Consider the following 17,889-nt stretch of genomic DNA (forward strand, 5'->3'; position numbering starts at 1 on the left):
CCCCCACACTCACGAACTTTGGAACTGAAGTCAGTCAGGGAGTTAATGAAGGAAGCAGGCAGCAAAGCTGGGATGGCAGACACTCTCTCCGGATGGTTGGTCAGCAGCAGGTGGTCCTAGTCGGTCAGCAGTAAGCTGGCCCAACCGAGCAAGAGCATGCAAGCAGGTGATGCCACAGATTAACAAATCTTCATCATGTGGCTGGCTCGGACCAGCTGATAGCAGCTCTCATTTGAACTGTCCAAGATAACAGTCAGCTAGCTATTATGCATATGGAAGAGGTTCTTATACCCTTTCCTCTGGTTTGGTGCCAAGCTGACTAGAATAACAAAGTCTGATGTTTTCCAGTATTGTGTCTTTGGGGACCAAACAACTGTTTTCTTCTGACCATGAAGTCCCCCAGCTTTGTAAACAGGGTTGTTATTGAAAGTTACTTTGCCTTGCTCAGGCCTTGGTGTGTCAGCAATGTGCCTGAGGTCTACGAACAAACCTTTGCATAGGAACTGACACTGTCCTAAGCCTCTTACAAGAAAGTCAGGTTTATAGTACTACATGCAGGACCTGTTTTGTCCCTACAGGAGCAACTCAAGGCCCGACATAAGTACCACAGTCATAGCATCCCTTTAACAGCTCTGTCTCTGATCAAGGCCTGAGTGTGCAGCTACCCTCCTTACAGTGTGCCCACAACCTCCATATCTACTAGAATGAGTTGCAGCCCTTGTGAGATGACATGGAAATGAAGGGGGGAAGGAAGCCCTTTGGATAGCATCCTCCAGTGACCAATATAAAAGTGCCCAGTGTGTCACACGCACACCTACATAGCGCATTGCAGCCACCATGGCAGGGGAAATAAATCAGTAACCCTAAACACCCGCACTGGGAGTCAAACCCACATCCCCTACATTCAGGACACACAGTCCTAACCCCTATGCCAAACACATATCTGACAAAGGAGCGTTCAAGAGGGCAGTACACTGACCACAGAGGACCATCACACCATCGGTTGCTCCCCCAAATGGATGTTCTCTCATGCCTCTTAACCCACACTCATTGGATCTACTATCGTCTGCTCCAAAGGTCCAAAGGTTCTACTATGGAACTTAGTAAGTCTAAGTGCTTTGACATTATACCTCATAGTCTATCATCAGGAGGATCAGGAAATGTGAGACACAGCCTTGCCATACACCCGATATGACATCAAAGAATTCTGTAATGCTGTCCACTATTCTAATACAGCATTGGGATCTGTCATACATATTTTTGAAGATACTTATGCAACACCATGGGATGCCATATATCAATATTTTCCACATTGATTCTCGGTGGACACTGTCAAATGCCTTCTTGAAATCAACAAAATTTATTAACACTGGTGTTTGGAATTCTATGCTTTGTTTAACGGTATTAAACAGTGTGAAGATTTATTCAATACCTGATAATCCTTTGTGGAACCTAGCTTGTTCTTCCTGCAGAATTTCATCAACTTCATCTGTCTGGTGATGGACTAATATTGTGCCAAAAACTTTCCCTGGGACAGATAAAAAGCACAGTGCCCCTCCAGTTATTGCATTCAGCGGTGTCTCCCTTTTATGACAGTCTAATTATCTCCATGTTTCCAGTCTTTGGGGACACATTCCTTTTCCCAGCAGATGTTTAACAATGATGATGTTAGTTGCTGCACCATGTCATCACCACCATATTTCAACTTTCAGCTTTATTTTTTTTAGAGTTGTTATTGCCTGTGTGACTTCCTCTTCTGTGATATTGCTATGGTTTATTTCTAAGTTTTTGATATGGGTGGAAGAATTGAGATCAAGGTTCCCGGTCAGGCTTGACTGGTTTAGTGTTTCCTTAAAATGTTCAGTCAAGAAATATCAAGACAACTATCATCCAGATATTTGCACCAACTGAAGATGCAGAAGAAACCATGAAAGATCTTTTCAATGAACAATTATAGGACATCATTCATGAGGTGCCTAAGCATACATGCAAACTACCAAACAGTATAGGCATCATGAGGGAATATTTTATGGTTTATTTTTTGTAGCTGCTACATGAGATTTTTATGTAGCAGTGATTCAAAAACAAATTTGAGTACAAGAGAATGAAACAGCATTTTTTTTCTAACTTTTTTGTCTTTTTATTTCTGTTCCTTCTCTTTTTATATTTTCTTGTTAAACTACTGATTTTTTTTCTTTGTTTTATTCTCTCTCTCGCACTCCTTTTACTCTACTTTTCATAAACTATCACTTCCTTCTGTTCGTAATTCTCTTCCTTCTGTTCACTAGTCTTTTCCTTCTGTTCTTTTCTCTCCAGTCTTCTCACCCTTGCTTCCTTCAATACTTCTAGCACAATGCTCACTCCATGTCTGTCTCCACTTCTGCCCTTTTCCTCTCCCTCTAACCCTCACACATCTCTCTCTCTCTCTCTCTCTCTCTCTCTCTCTCTCTGCCTCCTTTTTTCTTCCTTCCCCTGCCTATCCCAGTTTCCTCCTCTTTCTCTCCCACCACATCCCTCCACCCTTCTCTCATGTCTCCATGTGCTGTTTTAGAAGTCTACCTGACAAGGCCAGCTCTACCAGTTCTGTCATCCCTGCTTTTGGAGCCATGTTTTCCCACTTACTGCTGGATTCTATATATCACACCTTGTGTTCGGCGCTAAGCATATTCCATATCAACATGTGTAACTTTATTGGCTTGACAAGCTAATCAGCATTTATAACAGCACCTAGCAAACAATAATGAGCAATAATTGGCAATAATTAGAATTAACGCGCATAACTTGCTAAACATATTCTGTAACGAACTGTGTCTAAATTCTAATGTGCACAGTTCAAAAGGGGTATGGTTATAGGCGGGTATGTTTCTTGTGCGTAGTTATAGAATATGGCCCAGTGCATGTAAATCTACATGCAGGGATTTGCGCCACATTTTCGTTGGTGTAAATGGAAGCGCATAGATTTAGGTGCTGAGGTAACAACTAAGCTTATTCTATATACCGCACCTAAATCTAGGTGCCACTTATAGAATACGCTTAGCTGGAAATGTTTACCGCATGGATTTTCTAGGCACCTTATATAGACTCTTTCCCTTAATGCCTCAGTTCCTGTTTCTGTTGCTGTGCCCTTCACACTGGCTGCAGCACCTGTTCCATATCACTGTTCAGGCCCTGCTCTTCTTTTCTGTCTCTGGACAAATTTCAGATAGCAAGATGTAATTTATATGTAGCAATAGCCACTTATACAGTGATATACCTGAAATTTGTCCAGATCTGTATATAACTTCAGAACATCTCACTTCTATAATTTTGACCATTTTTGTGCCATTTTGTAGATCTTGTTGTTTACATTTAAGTAACACTTTGTTTCATTGTAACATTTATTTGAGGGTGTTTGAGAATTTGTCCAGGAAGGCTCCAGCTAGATAGATAGATAGATCTGGTATAATGCACTTCTGAAGCATCTGAACCCCTCTATCATGGAGAATGTTTTATGCAAGGTTATTCCAGGTCATGAATTTGACTATCTTCATATCTTAATGGGAAAGGGCCAACATATACAGTATTTAAAAAGAGCTTAGTAGATATATGAAAAGTTATTCTTTCTGAACTGTTTAATATTCAAATCAATGTAGAAGGCAAAAATTAAATGCAATATTAATCACATTTTTTATGTTATTAGAATATGGAGGAATGGGCTTGGATTTCTCATACAGCATTGTAGTAGCAGAAGAACTTGGAAATATTAATGCAGGGGGGGTTCCCATGGCCATTGGAGTTCAGTCAAACATGGCTACACCAGCTCTATGCAGGTACCTCTTTCATGATTGTTTTTGTCATCATTCTGTGATCATGTTTTTCTGATTAAGCTATTTCCTGATATTATAGAACAACAATGGATTTTAATACTGTGTGAACTTGCAACAGATGAGCAAAGCACTATTACTGATATTTCATGAGTGATGATTAAGTGTCATTTTACAAATAATCACTTCAATCATCAGACAAGCTCTATGAATGAGAATAATTGCTTAGTTCTGGAAGATTCTTTTTTGCGGGGGTTATCCGTCTTTTTCTTTGACATATAAACAGCATTCTTCCATGAAATGTAGATTGATATGAAATGCTTCTTTTCTTTCCATTGTTTTTGATTTCTCACTTTTATACTCTTTATCTAAGGTCGACCTAAATGTTGAGATTTGGGCGTCCACGACCGTATTTTAGATAGTGCTAGGGAGGAGTCTGCTGTCTTGGTACATGTGGGTACCAATGACATAGGAAAATGTGGGAGAGAGGTTCTGGAAGCCAAATTTAGGCTCTTAGGTAGAAAGCTCAAATCCAGATCCTCTAGGGTAGCATTTTCTGAAATGCTACCTGTTCCACGTGCAGGGCCCAAGAGACAGGCAGAGCTCCAGAGTCTCAATGCGTGGATGAGACGATGGTGCAGGGAGGAGGGTTTTAGATTTGTTAGGAACTGGGCAACATTCTAGGGAAGGGGGAGCCTATTCCGAAAGGATGGGCTCCACCTTAACCAGGGTGGGACCAGGCTGCTGGCGTCGGCATTTAAAAAGGAGATAGAGCAGCTTTTAAACTAGAAATGGGGGGAAGGCCGACAGTCGCTCAGAAGCGCATGGTTCGGGAAAAGGTATCTTGCAAAGATACCTCACAAACATGGAAGATAGGGTTTCTGGATAGTGAGGTTGCACAACAGACCGTGGTAGGCCAGGTGCCCTTAAATACAACTAAAGATCAGACAAAAGATGTCAAATCAATAGTGTCAGGTACTAAGCATCATGCAAATAAGAACAACAAACATACTCTGAAATGTCTATATGCAAATGCTAGGAGTCTAAGAAATAAGATGGGAGAGTTGGAATATATTGCACTAAATGAAAAATTGGATATAATAGGCATTACTGAGACCTGGTGGAAGGAGGATAACCAGTGGGACACTGTCATACCGGGGTACAAAGTATATCGTAGTGATAGGGTGGACCGGACTGGTGGAGGGGTAGCATTGTATATTAACGAGAGCCTTGACTCAGATAGATTACAAATTCAGCAGGACACAAATCACACCTTTGAATCACTGTGGGTTGAAATTCCATGTATAAAAGGGAAAAAAATGGTGATAGGAGTGTACTACCGTCCGCCTCGCCAGGATGAGCAGGTAGACACAGAAATGATAAAAGAAATCAGAGACGCAAACAAAATGGGCAATGTGATAATAATGGGTGACTTCAATTATCCAAATATAGACTGGGTAAATGTAACATCGGGACACGCTACAGAGATACAATTCCTTGATGAAATCAAGGACAGCTTTATGGAGCAACTGGTGCAGGAGCCGACGAGAGAAGGAAAAATTCTAGACTTGGTCCTTAGTGGAGCGCATGATCTGGTGAGGGACGTTATGGAACTGGGGCCGCTTGATAACAGTGACCATAATATGATCAGTTTTGACATCGACCTTGAAGTAACTGTACACAGAAAGTCAAATACGTTAGCGTTTAACTTTAAAAAACGAGACTATGATAAAATGAGAAGAACGGTAAAAAAAAAACTTAGGGGGGCAACTGAGAGAGTAAAAACTGTACAACAGGCGTGGACGCTGTTCAAAAATACCATCCTGGAGGCACAGGCCATACATATTCCGCGAATTAGAAAAGAAAGACGGAAGTCCAAAAGACACCCGGCCTGGTTGAAAAGTGAGGTGAAGGAAGCTATTAGGGCTAAAAGAAACGCCTTCAGAAAATGGAAGAAGGAACCGTCTGAAAATAACAAGAAAGAGCATAAGGAGTGTCAAAGCAAATGCAAGGCGCAGATTAAGAAGGCCAAGAGGGAGTATGAAAAAAAGATAGCATTAGAGGCAAGAAAACATAGTAAAAAAAAATTTCGGTATATTAAAAGCAGGAAGCCGGCAAAAGAATCGGTTGGGCCGCTGGATGACCGAGGGGTAAAAGGGGTGATCAAGGAAGACAAAGACGTAGCGGAGAGATTGAATGAATTCTTTGCTTCGGTCTTCACCGAGGAAGATTTGGGTGGGATACCGGTGTCGGAAATGGTATTTCAAGCGGACGAGTCGGAGAAACTTACTGACTTCACGGTAAACCTGGAGGACGTAATGGGGCAGTTCGGCAAACTGAAGAGTAGCAAATCTCCTGGACCGGATGGTATTCATCCTAGAGTACTGATAGAACTGAAAAACGAGCTTGCGGAGCTACTGCTAGTGATATGCAACTTATCCTTAAAATCGAGCGTGGTACCGGAAGATTGGAGGGTGGCCAATGTAACGCCCATTTTTAAAAAAGGCTCCAGGGGAGATCCGGGAAATTATAGACCGGTGAGTCTGACGTCGGTGCCTGGGAAAATGGTAGAGGCTATTATTAAAAACAAAATTACAGAACACATCCGAGGACATGGATTACTGAGACCAAGTCAGCATGGCTTTTGTGTGGGGAAATCTTGCCTGACCAATTTACTTCAATTCTTTGAAGGAGTGAACAAACATGTGGACAAAGGGGAGTCGGTTGATATTGTGTATCTGGATTTTCAAAAGGCGTTTGACAAGGTACCTCATGAAAGGCTACAGAGAAAATTGGAGGGTCATGGGATAGGAGGAAATGTCCTATTGTGGATTAAAAACTGGTTGAAGGAGAGGAAACAGAGAGTGGGGTTAAATGGGCAGTATTCACAATGGAGAAGGGTAGTTAGTGGGGTTCCTCAGGGGTCCATGCTAGGACCGCTGCTTTTTAATATATTTATAAATGATTTAGAGATGGGAGTAACTAGCGAGGTAATTAAATTTGCTGATGACACAAAGTTATTCAAAGTCGTTAGATCGCGACAGGATTGTGAAAAATTACAAGAGGACCTTACGAGACTGGGAGACTGGGCGGCTAAATGGCAGATGATGTTTAATGTGAGCAAGTGCAAGGTGATGCATGTGGGAAAAAAGAACCCGAATTATAGCTACGTCATGCAAGGTTCCACGTTAGGAGTTACGGACCAAGAAAGGGATCTGGGTGTCGTCGTCGATAACACACTGAAACCTTCTGCTCAGTGTGCTGCTGCGGCTAAGAAAGCAAATAGAATGTTGGGTATTATTAGGAAAGGTATGGAAAACAGGTGTGAGGATGTTATAATGCCGTTGTATCGCTCCATGGTGCGACAGCACCTTGAGTATTGTGTTCAATTCTGGTCGCCGCATCTCAAGAAAGATATAGTAGAATTGGAAAAGGTGCAGCGAAGGGCGACTAAAATGATAGCGGGGATGGGACGACTTCCCTATGAAGAAAGACTAAGGAGGCTAGGGCTATACAGCTTGGAGAAGAGACGGCTGAGGGGAGACATGATAGAGGTATATAAAATAATGAGTGGAGTGGAACAGGTGGATGTGAAGCGTCTGTTCACGCTTTCCAAAAATACTAGGACTAGGGGGCATGCGATGAAACTACAGTGTAGTAAATTTAAAACAAATCGGAGAAAATCTTTCTTCACCCAACGTGTAATTAAACTCTGGAATTCGTTGCCAGAGAAAGTGGTGAAGGCGGTTAGCTTAGCAGAGTTTAAAAAGGGGTTGGGTGGTTTCCTAAAGGACAAGTCCATAAACCGCTACTAAACGGACTTGGAAAAATCCAAAATTCCAGGAATAACATGTATAGAATGTTTGTACGTTTGGGAAGCTTGCCAGGTGCCCTTGGCCTGGATTGGCCGCTGTCGTGGACAGGATGCTGGGCTCGATGGACCCTTGGTCTTTTCCCAGTATGGCATTACTTATCTACTTATATGTACTTATATCGAAACGAAAGATGGACGCCCATCTTGTTTCGATAATATGGGTTTCCCCGTCCTGCGAGGACGCCCTCATGAAAACTTGGGTGCCCCGTTCAATTATGCCCCTCTTGGTGGAAGCAAAGATCTGCACTAGATGGGTCAAAGAAAAGGGGGGTGGCTATATTGCTCCATTCTTCACTACAGTTTCAGGTGGTGAGAGTAAAGCGGGACAGGGAAGGGTGATTTTTGCTATTAAGTGTGCTATTGGGTGAGGTGGCGGTAACACTGGCCTCGATTTATGGTCCAAATGAAGCACAGAAGGGATTCCTGACCAAGTTAGCGGGATATTTACTCACCTATCCACAGGGGAAATTTATAGTGGTGGAGGGGGGGGGGGGGGAACTTTAATGCTACAATGCATCCGGCGTTGGATAGGTCCGGTTTGCCCCATGCAGTGGATGTTTTGCTTTCCCAATCCCTAAGTTTAGAGACCTTGGTATAACTGATGTGTGGAGGGTTTCTCACCCGGGGGTTCGGGATTACTCGTTTTATTCCCACTCCCATGATACTTATTCCTGTATTGATTATATTTTTGTAGATGTACCTTTGACACTTACGGGATGGTCATCAGATATGGGAACTCCGACCTTGTCGGATCATGCACCGATTTGGGTTGGTCTTCCTTCGCTTGGTGGGGAGGAAAGGGAGATAAGATGGTCCTTAAATACTACTTTACTAAAAGAGGAAGAAATCTTAGCAGGGTACAGAAAGGTTCTTAAAGAGTACTTAGAGCTCAATGTCGACTCAGGACCCTCATTGGGGGTTGTCTGGGATGCACTAAAGGCAGTATCGAGGGGTTTCTTCCTTCAAAAAGCTAGTTTTAGGGCTAGGAAGCAAAGGGCTGAGGTTGCTCAGTGTTTAACACAATTGAATCTCTTATCAGAAAAACCATAAATCTACTCATTCTGTCTCGCAGTTGAAGGAAATGCAGGCGCTTTGTTTGAAGTTAGACCAGATCTGTTCTGACCAGTTGAAGTTCCTTCAAGAGCAGCAGAGATATTCACACTTTGTTTTCAGTAACAAACCGAATAGGGCCTTGGCTGTTAAATTGAAGCAGGTTAGGGTTGATAGGACTATTCTTAAATTAAGAGATGGGAAGGATGGGTTGGTTACTAGTTCAAAGAAGATACGGGAGAAGTTTCAGTCTTTTTACCAGTCTCTATATACTTCGGATATCCACTCTGATCCAGAAGCAACATCTCAATTTCTGTCGGCATGCTCTTTCCCTGCTCTCACAACGGCCCAGAGAGAAGCGTTAGAGGGGCCTGTAACAGTGGAAGAGGTTGTGGGGGTGATTAAGGCCCTCCCAATTGGGAAGTCACCGGGTTTGGATGGGTTACCTAATGACTTTTATAAGACATTTCGGGGGGAATTGGCTCCCATTTTGGCAGAGATTATTAACGAGATCTTAGGGGGAGGTGAGTTCTCTTCTTCCATGATGGAAGCTTGGATAGCAGTTGTACCCAAACCAGGTAAGGATACGACTGAATGTGCATCTTATCGTCCCATTTCGATATTAAATTCAGATATTAAAATTTTGGCAAAGGTTTTGACTAATGGTCTCGCAAAAGTTATGCCTCAGTTGATACATCCAGACCAGACGGGTTTTATTCCTCATAGGCAAGCGATGGACAACATTCGCCAAATGGTTAACTTGATTCATATTTCAAAGAAATGGAACCTGCCAGTTTGTCTACTGGGATTAGATGCTGAAAAGGCATTTGACAGAGTTCATTGGCCTTTTATGTTTCAAGTGTTGGATCGTTTTGGAATTGGATTGGGTTTTTGTAAATGGATAAAGGCTGTATATACAGCACCAAGGGCCTGTGTTCGGGTAAATGTGAGTAATTCAGCGATGTTTTCTCTGTCCCAAGACACTCGACAGGGTTGCCCTTTATCGCCTTTGTTGTTTGCCTTGGTTATGGAGCCTCTTGCAATGTACATTAGGTCGGATCCGGACATAACAGGAATTCAGGTTGGTAACAGGGAATATAAGCTAGCGCTTTTTGCGGATGATGTGCTTCTATCTTTGACAAAGTCATTAATTTCATTACCTAACCTGATGAAAGGCCTGTCGTTATACTCAGCAATCTCAGGTTTCAATTTGAATGGTAGTAAGTCAGAGGCTCTAGCGATTGGCATTACCCGCCCGGTCTTGGATTCACTTCTATCTTTCTCTTTTAAATGGGTAACGAAGGGCATAGCCTATTTAGGGGTCACAATTACCCATAATATTTCTGAGTTGTTTTTAGCTAATTATCCACCACTTCTGAGGGCTATCTATAGGGATTTAGAGAAGTGGGATATGGCTGACTTGTCTTGGTTGGGTAGAATTGCGGTTTTGAGGATGAATGTAATGCCGTGTTTGATGTATCTCTTTCAAGTTCTGCCAGTAAGAGTATCTAGGGGCTTCCTGAAGGGTGTGCAAGATAAATTGGTTCGATTTGTCAGGGCTAATAAGAGTCCTAGGTTGCCAAGAGCTTTACTATATAAGGACAGGAGGAAGGGGGGGGGGTCTTGGGTTTCCGAATGTTGTGTGGTACTATAGGGCGGCCCAAGCGCGGGTGGCTTTTGAGTGATATCATGATCTTCCGCATAAGTTATGGGTGAAGTTGGAGCAAGCTGTGGTCGGCTATTGTCTACTTTGGGCTAGGATGTGGCTTCCACCTAAGCATAGGTCGTTGGATGTGGGTTTGTGTTCGTCAATCTATTCTACATTTTTCTATTGGGATGGGCTGTTTGATAGGCCGGAGGCGGTGTTATCTAAGTTGTTGCCGATAGCAAACAATCCCCTCTTTCTTCCAGGTGCCTCCCTGGGGCCTTTCTATCAGTGGGAGTCTTTGGGCTTGGTTTCTTGGGGTCAACTGTTCGACGAGGGTCGCATGATCTCATTCGATTCATTGCAGGAACAATTTCCTATATTGTCTAATGAGTTGTTTGCATACTCTGTTGAGGCACTTTCTTACCTCAAGGGAGATTAGGGCTACTATGTTGCGGGAGAATATGTTCCTGGAAGATTTGTGTGAAGATTCCAAAATTACCAAGGGTCTTGTAACATGTTTGTATTCCTTTTTGCGTGGCCAATTGGGTCCTAATCATGAACATAGAGACAGGTGGCACCAAGAACTGGGGGTGGTTATTGATGAGGGGGATTGGTCCCTTTTTGAGAACAATTGGTCTAAGATCTCTATTTTTGTTCCTTTTCAGGAGAATGTGATAAAAGTGCTGTACCGGTGGTATTTGACTCCGGTTAGGCTTCATCATATGTTCCCTGGAGTTTCACCAATATGTTGGCATGGATGTGGTCGAAGGGGTACGATAGAGCACATTTGGTGGGTCTGCATTAAAATCAGGGCATTTTGGAAAGCAATACAATGTAGGTTGCAACACTGGATCCAACAACCTATTAAGTGGTCCCCTGAGTTTTTTATATTTACTAAGAAACCTCCAGGCCTTACTGAGTCGCAGGAGTTGCTAGTCAGGCAAGCAATGGTGGCGGCGAGAGTTGTGATTGCTGGGCATTGGAAATCCAGGGAGGTCCCTCCTTTGACGAAATGGCTCAATAAACTCTGGTTCATCTGTGAAATGGAGAAGCTTCGGGTCGTTCGAGGCCACACGGAGGCGAAATGGGAAGCAATATGGGAGCCCTTCCTGAAACACTGCACATGCTGGGAGAGGGAAGGTTAGGGGAGGTAGTTTGGGTAGGGGGAGCGGGGGAGATGGGCATTGGTTTCACAAAATCTTACAAAGTTGGGGTCGAGCCTTGAGCTCTCATTGGAATCTTAATTCCTGTTGTTACGGTGTTTAGATGTACTTACATGGAGTATGTGCAGAGGCTTTTTTGTTAGATTTCTTATGCAAACAGTATGCTGTTATTGAACGAGTAGTATCTTTTGTACAGGAGTTTTCTTGTGACTAATAAAGACTTCATATAAATTTAAAAAAAAACATAAAGTAACTACTATTTTCTTCAACACCACGCCAGAGGACCAAGGGTTCTTGGACCAGCTTAACCAGGATAATGTAGAGCCCAGTAACGACTGAGCCTCCTAGGTACAGAACATTGCCTTGCACAGTCTGCAGAACTTTTGACGGGGACACAAACATTTTGGTTAGCCTTTTGCTTGTAGGGGACAGTGTGTGTATGACAGTCTTTTAATTATATACAGTGCACTCCATTTAATTGCACGTCGAATAAGCGCATGCTCTGTTTAACTGCATGCCATTCTTCGGTCCCGTTTTTGGCGCCATCAATTTCTATGGGGACAAACTTCAGTTTAGCGCACCACAGCGGAGAGATTAAGTAAATTCTTTGCTTCAGTCTTCACCGAGGAAGATTTGGGTGAGATACCAGTGCCAGAAATGGTATTCGAAGCTGACGAGTCAGAGAAACTGAATGAATTCTATATAAACCTGGAGAATGTAATGGGGCAGTTCTACAAATTGAGTAGCAAATCTCCTGGACCAGATGGTATTCATCCCAGAGTACTGATAGAACTGAAAAATGAACTTAAGGAGCTATTGTTAGTAATATGTAATTTACCCTTAAAATCGAGAGTGGTACCAGAAGATTGGAGGGTGGCCAATGTAACGCCGATTTTTTAAAAAGGTTCCAGAGGAGATCTGGGAAATTATAGACCGGTGAGTCTTACGTCAGTGCTGGGCAAAATGGTAGAGACTATTATAAAGAACAAAATTACAGAACATATTCAAAAGCATGGATTAATAAGACAAAGTCAACATGGATTTAGTGAAGGGAAATCTTGCCTCACCAATCTACTACATTTCTTTGAAGGGGTGAATAAACATGTGGATAAAGGTGACCCGGTTGATGTGGAGGGGCATAATCGAACGAAAACGTCTATCTCCATGGGCGTTTATCTCCGAGAACGGGTCCATGAAGGGGCGGACCGAACCGTATTTTTTTCGAAAAAAATAGACGTCTATGTTTTATTCGACAATTTGTGAGCTGGGCGTTTTTGTTTTTCAGTGATAATGGAAAATGAAAGCGCCCAGCTCAAAAACGAATAAATCCAAGGCATTTGTTCGTGGGAGGGGCCAGGAGTCGTAGTGCACTGGTCCCCCTCACATGCCAGGACACCAACCGGGCACCCTAGGGGGCACTTTTACAAACACCAAAAAAAAAAGATAAAAGAGCTCCCAGGTGCATAGCACCCTTCCCTTGTGTGTTGAGCCCCCCAAATCCCCCTCAAAACCCACTGCCCACAAGTCTACACCATTACTGTAGCCCTGAGGGGTGAAGGGGGGCACCTACATGTGGGTACAGTGGATTTGGGGGGGTTGGACGACTAAGCGTTAAGCAGCACAATTGTAACAGGTGGGGGGGGTTGGGCCTGGGTCCACCTGCCTGAAGTCCACTGCACCCCCTAACAACTGCTCCAGGGAGGTGGGTATGACATTTGAGGGTGAAAATAAAAAGTTGTGAAACATCATGTTTTGTGGTGGGAGGGGGTTAGTGATCACTGGGGGAGTCAGGGGAGGTCATCCCCGATTCCCTCTGGTGGTAATCTGGTCATTTAGGGCACTTTTTGGGGCCTTATTCGTGAAAAAACAGGGTCCAGGAAAAGTGCCCTAAATTCTAGCTACAAACGTATACTTTTTTTCCATTATCGGCGAAAGGCGCCCATCTCTCCTCGGCCGATAACCACGCCCCAGTTCCACCTTCGCCACGCCTCCGACACGCCTCCGTCAACTTTGTACGCTTCCGCGATGGAGTGCAGTTGAAAACGTCCAAAATCGGCTTTCCATTATACCGATTTATTCGTTTTTGTGAGATAAACGTCTATCTCCCGATTTGGGTCGAAATCTAGGCGTTTTTCTCTTTCAATTATAAGGTGGATAGTGTATCTGGATTTTCAGAAGGTGTTTGACAAAGTACCTCATGAAAGACTCCAGAGGAAATTGGAGAGTCATGGGATAGGAGGTAGTGTTCTATTGTGGATTAAAAACTGATTAAAAGATAGAAAACTGAGAGTAGGGTTAAATGGTCAGTATTCTCAGTGGAGAAGAGTAGTTAGTGGGGTTCCCCAGGGGTCTGTGCTGGGACAGCTGCTTTTTAACATATTTATAAATGACCTAGAGATGGGAGTAACTAGTGAGGTAATTAAATTTGCTAATTACCCAGAGTGGAGGAGTGGCCTAGTGGTTAGGGTGGTGGACTTTGGTCCTGGGGAACTGAGGAACTGAGTTCGATTTCCGGCACAGGCAGCTCCTTGTGACTCTGGGCAAGTCACTTAACCCTCCATTGCCCCATGTAAGCCACATTGAGCCTGCCATGAGTGGGAAAGCGCGGGGTACAAATGTAACAAAAAAAAGTCATTAAATCACGGGAGGATTGTGAACAATTACAAGAGGACCTTACGAGACTGGAAGACTAGGCGTCTAAATGGCAGATGACGTTTAATGTGAGCAAGTGCAAAGTGATGCATGTGGGAAAGAGGAACCTGAAATTTAGCTACGTCATGCAAGGTTCCACGTTAGGAGTCACAGACCAAGAAAGGGATCTAGGTGTCGTCGTTGATGATACATTGAAACCTTCTGCGCAGTGTGCTGTTGCGGCTAAGAAAGCAAATAGAATGTTAGGTATTATTAAGAAAGGAATGGAAAACAAAAATGAGGACATTATAATGCCTTTGTATAGCTCCATGGTGCGACCACACCTCAAATATTGTGTTCAATTCCAGTTGCCACATCTCAAAAAAGATATAGTGGAATTAGAAAACGTGTAGAGAAGGGCGACAAAAATGATAAAGGGGATGGGACGACTTCCCTATGAGGAAAGGCTAAAGCGGCTAGGGCTCTTCAGCTTGGAGAAAAGGCGGCTGAGGGGAGATATGATACAGGTCTATAAAATAATGAGTGGAGTTGAATGGATAGATATGAAGCGTCTGTTTATGCTTTCCAAAAATACTAGGACTAGGGGGCATGTGATGAAGCTACAATGTAGTATATCTAAAATGAATCAGAGAAAATATTTCTTCACTCTACGTGTAATTAAACTCTGGAATTTGTTGCCAGAGAATGTGATAAAGGCGGTTAGCTTAGCGGAGTTTAAAAAAGGTGTGGACAGCTTCCTAAACGAAAAGACCATAGACCCTTATTAAATGGACTTGGGGAAAATCCACTATATCTGGGATAAGCAGTATAAAATGTTTTGTACTTTTTGGGGATCTTGCCAGGTATTTGTGACCTGGATTGGCCACTGTTGGAAACAGGATGATGGGCTTGATGGACCTTTGGTCTGTCCCAGTATGGCAATAGTTATGTACTTATGAGGACTCTTACCAGCTCAATGCTCTAAATGCCACCTTGGGAAAGGTTCCTCCTTTCATTTTATGTAGGAGTGCTCACAACTATTTAATTTTTGGTCCGCAATGGGGCAATTTATTGTCTCCCCTTTACATTTTATGGTGCCTTTGACTCCTCAGCCTATTGGTTGGGTAGAGTGACTTCTGAGGCCTTGGGGGGGGGGGGGGTCGAGTGAGGAGCCTTCTGGGGTCAAGGTAAGGGGTCTGGTGGCCCAAAATTTAACTTGGTTTTCTTTAAAATTGCGTTTTTAGGACCCAATTCGTTGGGAGCTAAAGGGTTAGCTTTTTTGTGAAAATATTTGGTAGTTATGGGTTTCTGAGAACCGCTTGAGGTGGGTGAGTGTAAATAAATTTTTGGGAAAATTATTTTGGAGAGTTAAAAGTGAAGGTTTAGTTTTAGGGCAGGTTTGAGGGTTTTTAATAATTTGTTTGAGCTGAGGTCGCTCGAGGTCCTGCGTGGAGTGATGATTATATTTTTTAGAGGGGATGTCAGTGGTTCCTTGGGGATTTTAGAGGTATTTTGGGGCAAAATCCTAGGAATGTCTTTATTTGAGAGGCAAAATTAGTGAGAACATTATAGCACATGACGGCTTTTAGAGGTTGTGGTTATTTTAAATGAATTTTGTGATAATTTTGATAAAATGTTATTGAAAACTTTGTTTCACATTATTTCCTATGGGAAAATTTTTCTCAAAATGGAGACACTGATTTAAAACAAAAAAAAAAGGTTCTGTAAAGCTTTAATAAAAACCTAGAGTTCCGTGTACGAGGCGTGATTGGTTAATTCTAGTCAGGTGACTAAGCTAGAGCTGGGTTGCCAAGGGAACAGCTCCAAAACCAGTAGGCCCTGGTGAAACTGTGCTCATTCTCCGGAGACTCCACTAGGCCAAGACTGACCATTTTCCTAGCACTCCCAGCCCCAAGAAGCTCATTTCTTGGCTGGGAAGTACTGCGGATGTTCATTCCTGACGCGACCTCCCTCCACGGACCCCGAAATTCCTCCAGAGCGCCACAGAACTGCCAGCACTGGCCACCAATGGAAGAGAGGACCCACCGGAATTCCAGAAACAGCCCTAAAACCCCTGGACCCCCTGACCCAGGTACCTTTCCTATTTGAACCTACTAGTTACATTAACTTGCCTCAGACTTTTTGTTGAGGCATACTTAGTTTCAAATTTCAAATTTATTTCACGTTGATCTAACTCCAGAGGCAGTACTGTCATGGTGGTTTACAAAACAATATTAACAGTAACATAGTAAATGACGGCAGATAAAGACCTGTACGGTCCATCAAGTCTGCCCAACAAGATAAACTTTAAAGATCTTTTTGCTCAGTGTGCTGCGGCAGCTAAGAAAGAGCACAGAATGTTGAGTATTATTAGGAAAGGGATGGAAAACAAACACGAGGATGTTATAATGCCGTTGTATCGCTCCATGGTGCGACCGCACCTCAAGTATTGTGTCCAATTCTGGTCGCCGCATCTCAAAAACGATATAAAGGAATTAGAGAAGGTGCAGAGAAGGACGATGAAATTGATAAAGGGAATGGAACGACTTTCCTATGAGGAAAGGCTGAGAAGGTTAGGGCTCTTCAGCTTGGAGAAAAAGTGGCTGAGGGGTGATATGATAGAAGTCTACAAGATAATGAGCGGATTAAAGCGGACAGGTGTGAAGCGTTTGTTTACACTTTCAAACAACAACAATACCAGGGGACACAAGATGAAGCTAGAATATGGTAGATTTAAAACAAATAGGAGAAAGTTTTTCTTTACTCAGCGTGTGGTTAGACTCTGGAACTCGTTGCCGGAGAATGTAGTGACAGCAGCTGGCCTTACGGAATTTAAATGGGGTTTGAACAGATTCCTGAGGGAAAAGTCCATTGAACATTATTAAATTTTTTTTTTGGGGGGGGGGGGCAGTTTGCCGGGTTCTTGAAGCCTGGGTTGGCCGCTGTCAGAGACAGGATGCTGGGCTTGATGGACCCTTGGTCTTTTTCCAGTATGGCGGTGCTTATGTACTTATGTACATCTAAATCATGAAAAGTAAGACATAACAACTAAAATTCAACCTCAGTTTCATTGGAGGCTTATGCAGTTCAGCCAATATGACCTGATTGTCTCAAATTCTTTACAAGATGAGCCACTGTATTTTGGACCAACTGTAATCTAGGAAGTTGATATTTAGTGAGACCACAACAAATAATAATGCAGTAAGCCAATGCTGAAGTCACCTAGGCATAGATGAACACCTCTAAATCCTTACAGTTTAAAAAGGGATTGGATAACAATAATAATTATTATGTGTTGTGCTGTGATGATAAAATATATTTAGTTAAATGCACAACATAGAGGGGCATAATCGAACAGAAACGCCTATCTCCTTGGCGTTTATCTCCAAGAACGGGTCCGTGAAGGGGCGGGCTGAACCGTATTTTCAAAAAAATGGACGTTTATGAGCTGGGCGTTTGTTTTTTTTAGCGATAATGGAAACTAAAAACGCCCAGCTTAAAAACGTCCTAATCTGAGCCATTTGGTCGTGGGAGGGGCCACGATTCGTAGTACACTCGCCCCCTGATATGCCAGGACACCAACTGGGCACCCTACGTCAGTGCGGTGGACTTCAGAAAAAGCTCCCACATGCATAGCTCCCTTACCAAGGGTGCTGAACACCCAACCCCCCTCCCTCAAAACCCACAAATGTACAACACTACCATAGCTCTTAGGGGTGA

General features: G+C 43.1%; 1 protein-coding gene across 2 annotated transcripts in view; it reads left to right on the plus strand.

The window, feature by feature from the left end:
* Positions 1–17,889, plus strand: part of LOC115468677 (probable acyl-CoA dehydrogenase 6) — a 228,532-nt gene that overhangs the window by 151,564 nt on the left and 59,079 nt on the right. For both annotated transcript variants that reach the window (XM_030200584.1, XM_030200574.1), the window contains exon 3: positions 3,680–3,809. In XM_030200584.1, the coding sequence (XP_030056444.1) occupies positions 3,680–3,809 (130 nt within the window). The remainder of the gene's footprint in view (positions 1–3,679; positions 3,810–17,889) is intronic.

This window comes from Microcaecilia unicolor, chromosome 1 (genome assembly GCF_901765095.1).
Source record: "Microcaecilia unicolor chromosome 1, aMicUni1.1, whole genome shotgun sequence".
Lineage (NCBI taxonomy): Eukaryota > Metazoa > Chordata > Amphibia > Gymnophiona > Siphonopidae > Microcaecilia > Microcaecilia unicolor.